Raw genomic sequence first — 12860 nt, forward strand, 5'->3', positions numbered from 1 at the left:
CAATTTGTTAAAATGATTAAGTTAACTTAATTGATTTATGTCGGGACAACATGAAGGACTTTTGTGCAACTCAGCATTTTTTACAGTGTATTTATTCACTGTCAAGAGGTTTTAAACCTTTATAATTGTCTTTTTTCCCCCAATGAACACAAAAGAAGATATTTTGAAGAATGTTAAACCCCTGATGTCCACAGTAACAAAAACAAATACAATAAAAGTCAATGGGGCGGCACGGTGGTTCGCACTGTGGCCTCACAGCAAGAACGTCGCTGGTTCGAGTCCCAGCTGGCTCAGCTGGCATTTCTGAGTGGAGTTTGCATGTTCTCCCCGTGTTGGCGTGGGTTTCCTCCGAGTGCTCCGGTTTCCAAACACATGCGGCATATATAGGTGAATTTAGTAAACTAAATTAGCCAGTGTATGTGTGTGAATGAGTGTGTATGGGTGTTTCCCAGTACTGGGTTGCGGCTGGAAGGACTTTCGCTGCTTAAAGCATATGCTGGAGTAGTTGGCGGTTCATCCCACTGTGGTGTACCCTGATAAATGAAGAAACTGCACCGAAAGAAAATGAATGACTGAATAAATGAATAAAAGTCAACGGCAAACCAAATGTTTCAAAATAACTTCAGGATGTGTTCAACAACAGTAAACAATGACAATTTTCATTGTTTTGCAAGAGCTATCAAGACAACTTGATGGTTTTATACATGTGACAAGACTTTTGCAGACTGTTTCAAAGTGTTATTGTTCTAATAACTAGTGACATCATAATGTTTTGGCCACATAATATGGATACACTGTTTATTTATTTACAGATACTACTCACAGCATGCTTTTTGTTTGGTGAATAAGCAAATGAGGCACTGAGTCTACACTGCAAAAACAAAATGCTTTTCTTATTTAGTTTTTGTGCTTGTTTCTATTCCAAAATCTAAGATTAATTAAATCAAGAAGCATTTTCCACACAAGTAAAAAATGTAAAGCTTGTTTTCAGAAGTTATTAATCACAATTACGAGAGATTTTCCCCTTAAATCAAGTAAAACTATTTAGTTTTTCTATTTGAAATAAGATTTTAAATTATTTGACTCAGTAGCTCAGTGGTTAGCAATGTCACCTCACAGTAAGAAGATCAATGGTTCGAGTCCCGGCCGGGCCAGTTGGCATTTCTGAGTTTGCATGCATCTCGGTGTGGGTTTCCTCCGGGTGCTCTGGTTTCCCCCACAGTCCAAACACATGCGCTACAGGTGAATTGGATGAACTATTGAGAGGAGTCTGGATGCAGACCTGGTGCAGTGCAATCTGAGCTGCATCCAATGCTTTTTAATGGGCTTACCTAACCCCACCCCTAACCCTCCCCCTCAGTGACATCACTCGCTCCATTTGAGTGCATTGTGTCTGACGTTGCATCGTTGAGTGATGCAATCTCAGCTTGCATCACAAAGGCTGCATCCAGATACTACTGACTAAATTGGTCGTAGTTTATGAGTGTGTAAGGGTGTTTCCCAGTACAATAAAGTTGGCAGATCATTCCCCTGATAAATAAAGGGACTAAGCCAAAGAGTATTAATAAATTGAATAACTTGTTGTTTAAGAAATAACTTGTTTTAACGAAATACTAACTTAATTTTGACTTATTATTAAAAACAAAGCAATATTTTTAGCTTTAGCTAGAAAATGCTTTTTGATTTATGATTTTTTTTTTAAATATTTGGATTATAGAAACGAGACAAACTCATAAGAAAAGCATTTTTATACTGTGTTATACACTTAGAAATGAAAACATTGTATTAATAATGAAATTAATGACATTACAAAGCAACAAAATATGCAAATTGGAGCATCAATCAGACAGAAACGGCAGATCTTCTATCTCTAATCAAAGACAGAATGTGCTTTATATATATTTATATATAAATGAATGTGCTGATGCTGCATTGTAACTACTGTATAAGAAATAGCTATAATACATGTTTTAAATGTACATGCTATACACGTATTGCTAGTTCTAGAATGTTTTCCCAATCATTTACTCATCTTTATGCCGTTCCAGATTATTATGACTGTATTTCCGCTGTGAAACACAAGAGAATTGCATTGTTGGTCTTTTTTAGGGATTTTCTTAGGATATCCACTTTGACTTAAAAATCTACATAGGCTCATTCTGAAAATGTGCCCACGTATACATTTCTGGAGAGCGCGAATTATGTAGCCAGAGCTACTTATGGCTGCATTTCTTCTTTTAAACGAATGCTACAGGTCGGTATGATGGCGTTCCTTTTCGGGCTACCAGCTGATCGCTTACCGGTTGTCTGCTGCCAGTTGTCCAGTGGCTTGCCGCCAACGTTGGCGGATTTGAGATGCAAATCTGAGTTAATCATGATGATGGGGTTCGAGTCTGGTTAAGAACAGTTCCAGAATGCAAGCAAAATTTAAAAAAATAATACAAACAAGCGAATAACAGTGTAAGAATGTGGAAAAATCTGAAAATGTGGTAAATCAGGCTGGATTACTTTTGAAAACACTATCGGTTGGGTTTTGTGAAGGAGGTGGGTGGGGGGATTGGTCAGTCGGTCAGTAAGTTAGACAATAGCGGCCTCTGGTAGATTTGTGCGAAAACAGCAGGTGCGAATGGCACTCGTGAGAGAAATTTAAGATTTGAAAAAGTGTACACAGTGGCAAAAACAAAAATCGGGCATGTATTTGGCGCTCTCCCGAAATGTATACAGGGGTACGTATTTAGAACGAGTTGATGGATAGTTCAAAATAGACAAAGTACTATAAAAGTAGAGTCATGTGCTATATTTAATGTGTTTCAAAGCCATACACTGCTTTTTTCTTCATCTTTTTTGTTTTGTTTATAATCCAAATATCTAAAAAAATCTTAAATTATAAAGCATTTTATATATAAGTTAAATATTTTGTTGTGTTTAAAAAAAATAATGAGTCAAAATAAAGTGAGATTTTCCTTAAAACAAGCAAAATTATCTGCAAATGAGGCAACCAAAACTATCTAGTTTTCTTATCTGACAATGTCGTCTTACCATATTGTCAGACAAGTTTGCCTGTTTTAAGGAAGAACTCACTTCATTTTGACTCATTATTTCTGAAAACAAGACAATATTTTGTACTTTAGAAAATGCTTCTTGTTTTAAGAATTTTTAGATATTTGTACTATAAACAAGACAATATTTATGTAAGAATATATTTTTTGCAAGCTAACAGGCTCTGTCAAACGCATTTACATTGAAAAACTACAGAAAAGAAGGGAATTGGAATAGAAAAAAAAACATTCTGTGTCAATAACCGAATCTGTTTATACAGAAAACAAAGAGTTAAACAGTACTGGAACAGCATGAAGGTGAGTAAATTATGACGGAATACATTTATTTTATCAGTTTTCCCAAAATAGTCCATTTCTTTGCAGTTAGTAAGACACACACTGGACAAAGACAATGAACAAAAAGTCCTTCAGCATTTCATTATGCCGTCTCTCAAAGAAAAAACCTTGCTCTAAATTGGCAAAAAGGCTTTCTGTGCCATTAAGGACTCACCATATAATGACCACAAGTCCGGCATCATTTAATTGGCCGTAGTCATTCCAGCGGTGGATAAAACATCAACGCAATTTACAGAGTCGTCCTCTGGAGAGCCCAGACAGAATAAATCTTTCCTTAATCAGTTTCAGTCCATTTTGGCTGCAAAATGCATTTCCTCCTTGGAGTTTTTGTCTTCTTTCAAGTCCAAATATTCAAAATCAAGAAGCATTTTGTAGACAAGAAATTTCTATTTAATTTTTGGTCAAAATTATGTAAGCTTTTCCTTAAAACAGGGTGAATAACCTGCCTGGGCTAAGTAAAATAATCTTCTTTTCAGTTTTTAAATTTACCAACCTCACTAGCACACAATTCATCTTCTTTTAAGGAAGAACTCACTTAATTTTAACTCATTATTTCTGACATCAAAACAATATTGGGTCTTGATTTAGCACGCATAAAATCAAAACTAACCATAGTGATTTTTGTTCAATCACATTGCTAGTTTCATCATAAACAAATTATGTGTGCATGTTATTAAGACAAAAAACAATTCTTTTCCCTTGTCATCTAAAACTAAAATCCGAAAAGGCACATCCTGATTGTTTTCAGTAAAATTTTCAGATTACATCTGTCCGAGGTATTGGGCGTGGCTAACTTACTTAACCACGCCCCTCCATTAGTCAGTTTTGACAATAACAAACAGAAGAAGGGAGGAGATGGAGTCAGTTAGGTTGTAATAAAACCTTTCTAAAAACCCTTTTCCAGATCTTTCCAAATGAAATGCCTAGTTTTCTACATCCAAGCTCACAGTGGAAAAAAGCAAGCCACACCCACTGTTTTCTCATTTAATATTCAGTTTTTCTAGTAACTGCGTTACAATATGCAATAAAAAATGGTCGCAGCTTCTGGTTTATGCGGACTTTGATTTCTTAGACTGCGTCTGTCTGAGGTATTGGGCGGGGCTAACATACTTAACCACACCCCTCCAGCAGTCAGTTTTGACAATAACAGAAGTAGTGAGGTGGAGGAGTCTGTTAGGCTGCAATAACTTTCCCCAAATTCTTTTCCCAATCGTTCCAAATGAAACGCCTACTTTACTACATCCAATCAGCTTGCAGTAGAAAAAAACAAGCCACGCCCACTGTTTTCTCATTTAATATACTGTTTCTCTAGGAATTGAGTCACAATATGAAAAAAAAAAGTCACAGCTTCGGGTTCATGCAAATTTTAAATCCTTAGATTCTGGCTGTATGAGGTTTTGGGCGTGGCTAACATACTTAACCACGCCTCCTCTAACTGTCAGTTTTGACAGTAAGTAGTGAAGAGGAGGAGTCTGCTAGGTTGTATTAACTCATGGTAACGTCTAGATTGGATGCGCGGCCGGCCGGAAGTCAATATAGCAGTGTTTTTTATGACACTATAACAATAAATAATATTTTACGATACCATGACGGTTGGGTTTAGGGTTGGGGTGGGCATTAAAAAATACAATTTATTGGGTAATTTAATAGATGGCATAACTAATACTCAGTACAACTACTGTTTTTACGTTACTGTGACGGTTGGGGTGGGGGTAGATATTAATAAAATACAAGGGGAAAGTTCTTGTTAACTTCTGGCCACAATCGTATCTGGTCTAGCAACAGCCATAACTCTCCCCAATCCCTTTTCCCAATCTTTCCAAATGAAATACCTACGTCCAATCAGCTCGCAGTAGAAAAAAAACTAGCCACGCCCACTGGTTTCTCATTTAATATTCTGTTGCTCTAGGAACTTCGTCACAATTCAAACAACAACAAAAAAAAGGTTGCAGCTTATGGTTCATGCGAATTTTAAATTCTCAGATTACGTCTGTATGAGGTTTTGGCCGTGGCTAACATAACCACGCCTCCTCTAAGGAGGAGTCTGCTAGGTTGTATTAACTCTTGGTAAAGTCTAGATTGGATGCGCGGCCGGCCAGAAGTCAATATAGCAGTGTTTCTTATGACTGTATAACAATAAATAATATTTTACGATACTGCAACGGTTGGGGTGGCCATTAAAAAATACTATTTATCGGGTAATTTAATAGATAGCATAAATAATACTTGGTACAACTACTGTTTTTATGTTACTGTGATGGTTGGGGTGGCGATCGACATTAATAAAATACAATAAATGGGAAATTATATAAATAATTCTCGTTAACTTCCAGTCACAACCGTATCTGATCTAGCAACAACCATAACTCTACCCAAAATCCTTTTCCCAATTTTTCAAAATGAAACGCCTACTTTACTACATCCAATCAGCTCGCAGTAGAAAAAACAAGCCACGCCCACTGTTTTCCCAGTTAATATTTTGTTTTTCTAGTAACTGCGTCCCAATACGCACAAAAAAAACGATCGCAGCTTCTGGTTCTTGCAGACTTTAAATTTTTAGATTGCAGCTGTCTTAGATAATGGGTGGGGCTAACATAACCACGCCTCCTCTAAGGAGGAGTCTGCTAGGTTGTATTAACTCTTGGTAAAGTCTAGATTGGATGCGCGGCCGGCCGGAAGTCAATATAGCAGTGTTTTTTATCACACTGTATAACAATAAATAATATTTTACGATACTGTGACGGTCGGGTTTAGGGTTGGGGTGGGCATTAAAAAATACTATTTCTTGGGTAATTTAATAGATAGCATAAATAATACTTGTTACAACTACTGTTTTTAAGGGAATTTTTAGATATTTGGACAAGAAACGAGACAAAAACTCAAGTAGGAACCATATTGTTTTGTAGCATTCTGAGTTAAAGAAGACAAGTGGACATCTAGTAGAGCTTGAAACGTCCCATATTAAGTCAAAAAAGTACTTTAAATGCTCTCTTTCTGTTCCAAACTGTTTTTCTTGTGTGGCTGGTAGGTGCTAGCCGAGCCGTTGCTCAAGATGGAGCCTTTAGTGATGCCCGTACTGACTGTAGACAAAGGGAAACTCTCGTAACTCTCTGCCGGCCCCCAGCAGCGGCATCTAGAAAGCAGCGACTTCAGCTCCTTCTGGAAGTTGTTGTTCAGGAATCCGTAGATGACCGGATTGACGCATGTCGAGGCCATAGCAGTGAGGTGGCAAGCTGAGAAAATAGCGTCGTGCTGGCAAACGGGAATCGCTTCGTGGTTCCAGTCGAAAATGGTGTTGAAAACATTGAGCGGGAGCCAACACAAAGCGAACGCGGCTACAATGGAGGCCAGCATGGCGTTCACTCGCTTTGAGCCTTTGGCTTTCTTCTGTCGTCCTCCGCGAGCCCTTTCAACCATATCTTTACGTCGACTGAGGCGTAGGAAAATGCGGAAATAACACACCAATATAAGCGCCAATGGTAGGCAATATTGACACAGCAGTAGAGTCGTAGTATAAGTCAACCGATTCCCCTCAGACGGCCATTGCTCGATGCAAATAAAATGATCGCTGAAGGGATTAAAAGGGAGACTTAGGTTGTGAAAAGGCGAGTTTGTGAGGATGTTGAATGATAGGAATGGCAGCGAGATGAAGCAGGCGATGATCCAGATTACTGCTACGGCCAGGTATGAGTGTCTCACGACAGGTTTCCATCCGGTGGGATGAATAATAAGCTGGTGTCTTTCCAATGCAATGAGAACCATTGAGAAAATGGAGACGGTGACCGACATGCACTGAACGAACGGTGTCACTTTGCATAACGCTTCGCCCAAAATCCAGCGATCCATTAGAGTGTAGATTATAGTGACTGGCAAGCACACTAAGCAAACGAGGATGTCGGAGCATGAGAGGTTGACGATGAAGATGTTGGTTACGTTACGCATCTCTTTCTGTCTGGTTATGACGACCACTAGGCATGTGTTGCCTACCAGACCCACTGCCAGCATTGTGCTGTATGCTACGATGAGAAACGTGGTGCTGCTGAGAGACGCTGGACAGGTCGGATCCTCTAATAACCAGGAGCTGTTGTTTAGATGAGAGCGCTCCATGTTGTAGTATCTCTTGTAGGCTTATAATCTCCCGGGAGGAAAGGAAATTGGAACTGTCCGGCCGTAAGATTGTGCTTCTTCCCAACAACAATTTTCTTTTTAGTTCCCAGGTCGTCTCATCTTGCTTTCTTGCATCACACAGAAGTGGAGATCTGTGAAACCTGTGGATAAAAGAACAGAAAACAGATCAATAAATAAATGTCTTTCGATACCTCTAAAAGTTTTAAGACACACACACACACATATATATATATATATAACAATGTGAAATTGTCGCTACTCGGTTGCATCATGTGTATCTAGGCCTGGTATGTGCTTTCAAATGTTTTAGATGTCATAACTAACTCTCTTTAAAATAGACTTATTTTTTGTGACCTTTTAAAACGGCAAATTTAATAGTGATATTGTGGTTCTCCTTGTTATAGACTTTGTAATGTGTGTAATTTGTGGATGTGTGTAAATGAAAATGTATGGGTGTTTCCCAGTGATGGGTTGCAGCTGGAAGGGCATCCGCTGCGTGAAAAATATGCTGGATAAGATGTTGAAAAGTAATTTCACAATCCCTTTATGATACAGCACGTTTTGTGCACAAAATTTATAAATTCAAAACTGTTTCTGAATTCACAAGTAAAAATCATAAATATTTTCCCAAATTAGTTGGATTTGCATATTTATAAATTGTGTTTTGAATTTATGAATTGGATTTGCATATTTCTGGGTTGTGTTTTGAACTTATTAATTGGATTTGCATATTTATGAACTTTTTTTATTTATGAATTGGATTTGCATATTTATGAGTTGTGTTTTGAATTTATGAATTGGATTAGCATATTTATGAGTTGTGTTTTGAATTTCCAAATTGGATTTGCATATTTATGAGTTGTGTTTTGAATTTATGAATTGGATTAGCATATTTATGAGTTGTGTTTTGAATTTATTAATTGAATTTGCATATTTATGAGTTGTGTTTTGAATTTCCAAATTGGATTTGCATATTTATGAGTTGTGTTTTTAATTTAAGAATTGGATTAGCATATTTATGAGTTGTGTTTTGAATTTATGAATTGGACTAGCATATTTATGAGTTGTGTTTTGAATTTATTAATTGGATTTGCATATTTATGAGTTGTGTTTTGAATTTATGAATTGGATTAGCATATTTATGAGTTGTGTTTTGAATTTCCAAATTGGATTTGCATATTTATGAGTTGTGTTTTTAATTTATGAATTGGATTAGCATATTTATGAGTTGCGTTTTTAATTTATGAATTGGATTAGCATATTTATGAGTTGTGTTTTGAATTTATGAATTGGACTAGCATATTTATGAGTTGTGTTTTGAATTTATTAATTGGATTTGCATATTTATGAGTTGTGTTTTTAATTTATGAATTGGATTAGCATATTTATGAGTTGTGTTTTGAATATATGAATTGGATTAGCATATTTATGAGTTGTGTTTTGAATTTATGAATTTTATTAGCTTATTTATGAGTTGTGTTTTGAATTTGTTAATTGGATTTGCATATTTATGAAGTGTGTTTTAAATTATTGAATTGTGTTTTGAATTTATGAATTAGATTATAATATTTATGAGTTGTGTTTTAAATTTATGAAGTGGATTTGCATATTTATGAATTGGATTTGAGCAATTATGAATTTTGTCTAGAATTTATTAATTGGATTTGCATATTTATTAATTGTGTGTTAAATTTTCGAATTGGATTTGCATATTTATGAATGGTGTTTTGAATTTACGAATTATATCTGCATATTTATGAATTGTGTGTTGAATTAATGACATTAATTAGCATATTTATGAATTATGTTTAGAATTTATGAAATTGATTTGCATGTTTAAGAATTGCGTTTTGGATTTATGAATTGGATTTGCACATTTACAAATTGCATTTTGAATTTACAAATGAAATTTTGTAAACGTGAATTGTGAATTGTAAATGTATTATTTTTGAGACTGATCTGGCTTCGGAAAATTAAGTTGCCCGGCAAAAAAACTAAAGAATTGTGTTGTTTCAGCTCATTTATTATAAACAGTTTGAAGAAACAGCAAACATAATTTTTTAAATGTACAAAAAAAATTTATTTTTGGGAGTCCACAGCTGTGTTAAAATAGGCGCAAGAAAACAAGAGAGAAACAAGCAGTACACTGTTATAAACTACAACAAAACACAGAGCTTTTCAAGTGATCTCCATTAAAAGCAAAGCAGACTGCTTATCTCAGTGTTCACAAAAATACCCTTTTAGAGAAATGGAGGAGCGCTGACAGACTGAGGCTCTTGCTCTCTTCTTTCGGGTTTCCTTTTGTTCTGCTTTTGGTTTCATAACTCGAGTGCATTCTCTTCATCTCCCTCTTTGCATTCAGCACATACAACACCACACTAACAGTGAAGTATGAAACATGCTAAATCTCTTTTTTTGGACAAACTACCTAACACCCGCCAAAAAAGAAGAAGACGTCACCCCGGCAACAAATGCCTCATACATTTTAATCCTGATCGCAGCCTGCATCATGCATTTTTAATGCAGCAACAGTGAACGTCTGATGAGTATATATAGAGTTGAAGTCAGAATTATCAAACCTTTTTAAAATGATTTGCAAAGTGTTACTACTAGGAGAGAAGTTTTTTTTTAATGCTTAATAGTTTTAATTTCTAATTACTGATATATTTTGTCCTTGTCATGATGACAGCACATAATGTTTTACTAGTTGTTTTTCGCTAGTATTCGGCTCAAGGTCCAACCTAAAGGCTAATCTAGGTTATTAGGTTAACTAGGCAAGTTAAGTTAATTAGGCAAGTTATTGGACAACAGTGTTTTTTTATTTTTTATAGCCAAGCAAAACAATCTAAAGGGTGGAAAAAGGGTGATTTGTTCGTTAGTTAGTTAGTTAGTTAGTTAGTTTGCTCGTTCGTACGTTCGTTTGTTTGTTCGTTCGTTCGTTTGTTCATTCGTTCATTCATTCATTCATTCGTTAATTTTCCTTCAGCCTAGTCCCTTCCCAGCAGGCATTCAACATGAGAAGACGTTATCGTTATCATTAGGTTAGATTTAGGTCATTACGTCAGGCGACCAAAATTCAATGTCTAGCCAGCGTCAAAGGACAACGTTAATTTGACGTCCAATTACGATGTCCGATTACGTTGCTATTTGGTTGATTTTTAGGTTGTGTTGAATAGTGACCAGGCAGCACGGTGGTGCACTGGTTAGCACGATCGCCTCACAGCAAGAAGGTTGCTGGTTCAAGGCCTGGCTTGGCATTTCTGTGGGGAGTTTGCATGTTCTCCCCATGTTCGCATGGGTTTTCTCCGGGTGCTCCGGTTTCATGCGGTATAGGTGAATTAACATGCGGTATAGGTAAATTGAATAAACTAAAATGGCTGTAGTGTATGTGTGAACGCAAGAGTGTGTGGGTGTTTCCCAGTGTCGGGTTGTGGCTGGAAAGGCATCCGCTGTGTAAAACATATGCTGGATAAGTTGGCGGTTCTTTCTGCTGTGGCGACCTCTGATTAATAAAGGGACTAAGCCGAAAACATAATGAATAAATGGATAGTGACCAAAATCCAACGTCTGATAGACATCATAGTGGTAACGTCCACACAACGTCAAGGTGTAACGTGATTAGACGTTGATATTTGGTTGATTTTAAGTTGATTGGACGTTGGACATTGACGTTGGCTCGACAATGGGCTCTGACGTCAAGCCACTTTTCATTTCCAAACAAAATCCAACAGCCCCACGACATTGGGGTACGTTGGGGTACAACGTCAATATAACGTCATGTTGACGTCCTGTGACTGCAGGGTTATTTATCAGGAGTCATGAACCACCAACTATTTCAGCATATGTTTTATGCAGCGGACGCCCTCCCAGCCGCAACCCAGTCCTGGAAAAGACCCACAGAAATATCAAGATTTTGACACTCTGCTGAAGTCTGTGAAAAACTCAATCCAAGCTCATTCTGGAAACGTAGCCCCACGGACGTTTCTGGAGACTGTAAAATACGTCATGGGAGGTCCGTATTTGTGCAGTTTTTGTTTTTGCTAATCCACGAGATGCCGCTGTGTGCACTTTTTTTGCATCTCAAATGGTTCTTGCAAGCGCGCACCAGTCGCGCGTTAAAGCCGCCAGAGGCCGCTGTCGAGCGACCGTCTGTCCGACGGAATGACTGAACGCTTGACTGAACTATTGACCGCCCAAGCCACCCTCCTCCTCCTCCTCCTTCTTCCCTAAATCCAAGCGACAATTTACAAAAGCCGTCTAGAAAAAGAAAATCCCTCGTCCGATTTTGACCCCAGATTTCACTTCATTCTCGCCCCGTTACAAACTCGTTCGCTTTGTTCTTTGGATTCTGTTTTTAGTCTTAATTTCTGAAACCGCTCTTCCCTGGACTCGAACCCAGTCATCACCGCGGCCAGCTCCTCCTCCAGGCCTCCGCTCCGCCGACGTAACACGACAAGCTAACCGGACAACCCGGTTGCAGCCCTCCACATGGAAGAGGTGAGCCGTCAGCCGGCAAGTGCAAAGAGGAGTGGCGTCACACAGCCCCATAACGTTCGCTTGAAAAAACGAAATGCACCGTACGTATGTCCGGCCATGTAAATCACGGTCTCCAGAAATGTCCGTAGGGCTACGTTTTCAGAATGAGCCTCCGTTGAGAAAACTCACACCTGAGCAATGCATGTGACTTCAGTCTCCGTATCAGAGGTGTCTTTAAGCCGCCATCACCAAAAAAGATCCTTTTATAGAAAAAATTTAATAAATTTGAGTAGTTCAGCACTTTCTCCTTGTGCCATTCCATTGTTAGTACACATAACTCATCGTTCATATTTTTATGTTTGTATTGTTTGGGTTTTTACTTTTACATGCTTCATTTCCATGTCAACAGCTCCTTTAGAAATATTATTCACAGGAAAAACAACATGACCTGTTCAATACGTATTTCCCCCGCTATAAAATCCCGGTAAACTGTCTGACAATTTGAGCAGAAAGCTGATAATTAAAGCAGCCCTCGCTCGTCCTCCTTCTCTCCATCTGTCTCGCAGATTTCCAGCATCCACTGACGCTTCTTGATGATTCCTTAAAGTGCTCTGTTTTTGCAGTAAGAGCTACTGAGCATGAACGCGCACTGGCAGATGATGAATAACCCAGGACGGTTTATCAATGGGTGAGAATGTAATTAAGAGCAGAATCCTGCTGCGTTAAACCCATCTGATTTCCTCAAGCCCGAGTGAGACTTCAACACAGCCCAAATACAAACAGCTACTGAGAATAAATCTGTTCAGTTCAGCCCCCGACAGTCCCTCATCTGGCTAATGCTATGATCAGACTACACATTAG

The 12860-nt window shown here is 37.9% G+C and overlaps 1 protein-coding gene across 2 annotated transcripts in view; it reads right to left on the reverse strand.

The window, feature by feature from the left end:
• Window positions 1-768: 768 nt before the first annotated feature.
• npy8br (neuropeptide Y receptor Y8b) overlaps window positions 769-12860 on the reverse strand; it is a 32766-nt gene continuing 20674 nt past the window's right edge. The window contains exon 2 of one of the 2 annotated variants that reach the window (XM_009304308.4): window positions 769-7663. In XM_009304308.4, coding sequence (XP_009302583.1) covers window positions 6375-7502 — 1128 coding nt within the window. In that variant the 5' untranslated portion in view covers window positions 7503-7663 and the 3' untranslated portion in view covers window positions 769-6374. 2 annotated transcript variants of the gene reach the window in all.

This window comes from Danio rerio, chromosome 8, assembly GCF_049306965.1.
Source record: "Danio rerio strain Tuebingen ecotype United States chromosome 8, GRCz12tu, whole genome shotgun sequence".
NCBI lineage: Eukaryota > Metazoa > Chordata > Actinopteri > Cypriniformes > Danionidae > Danio > Danio rerio.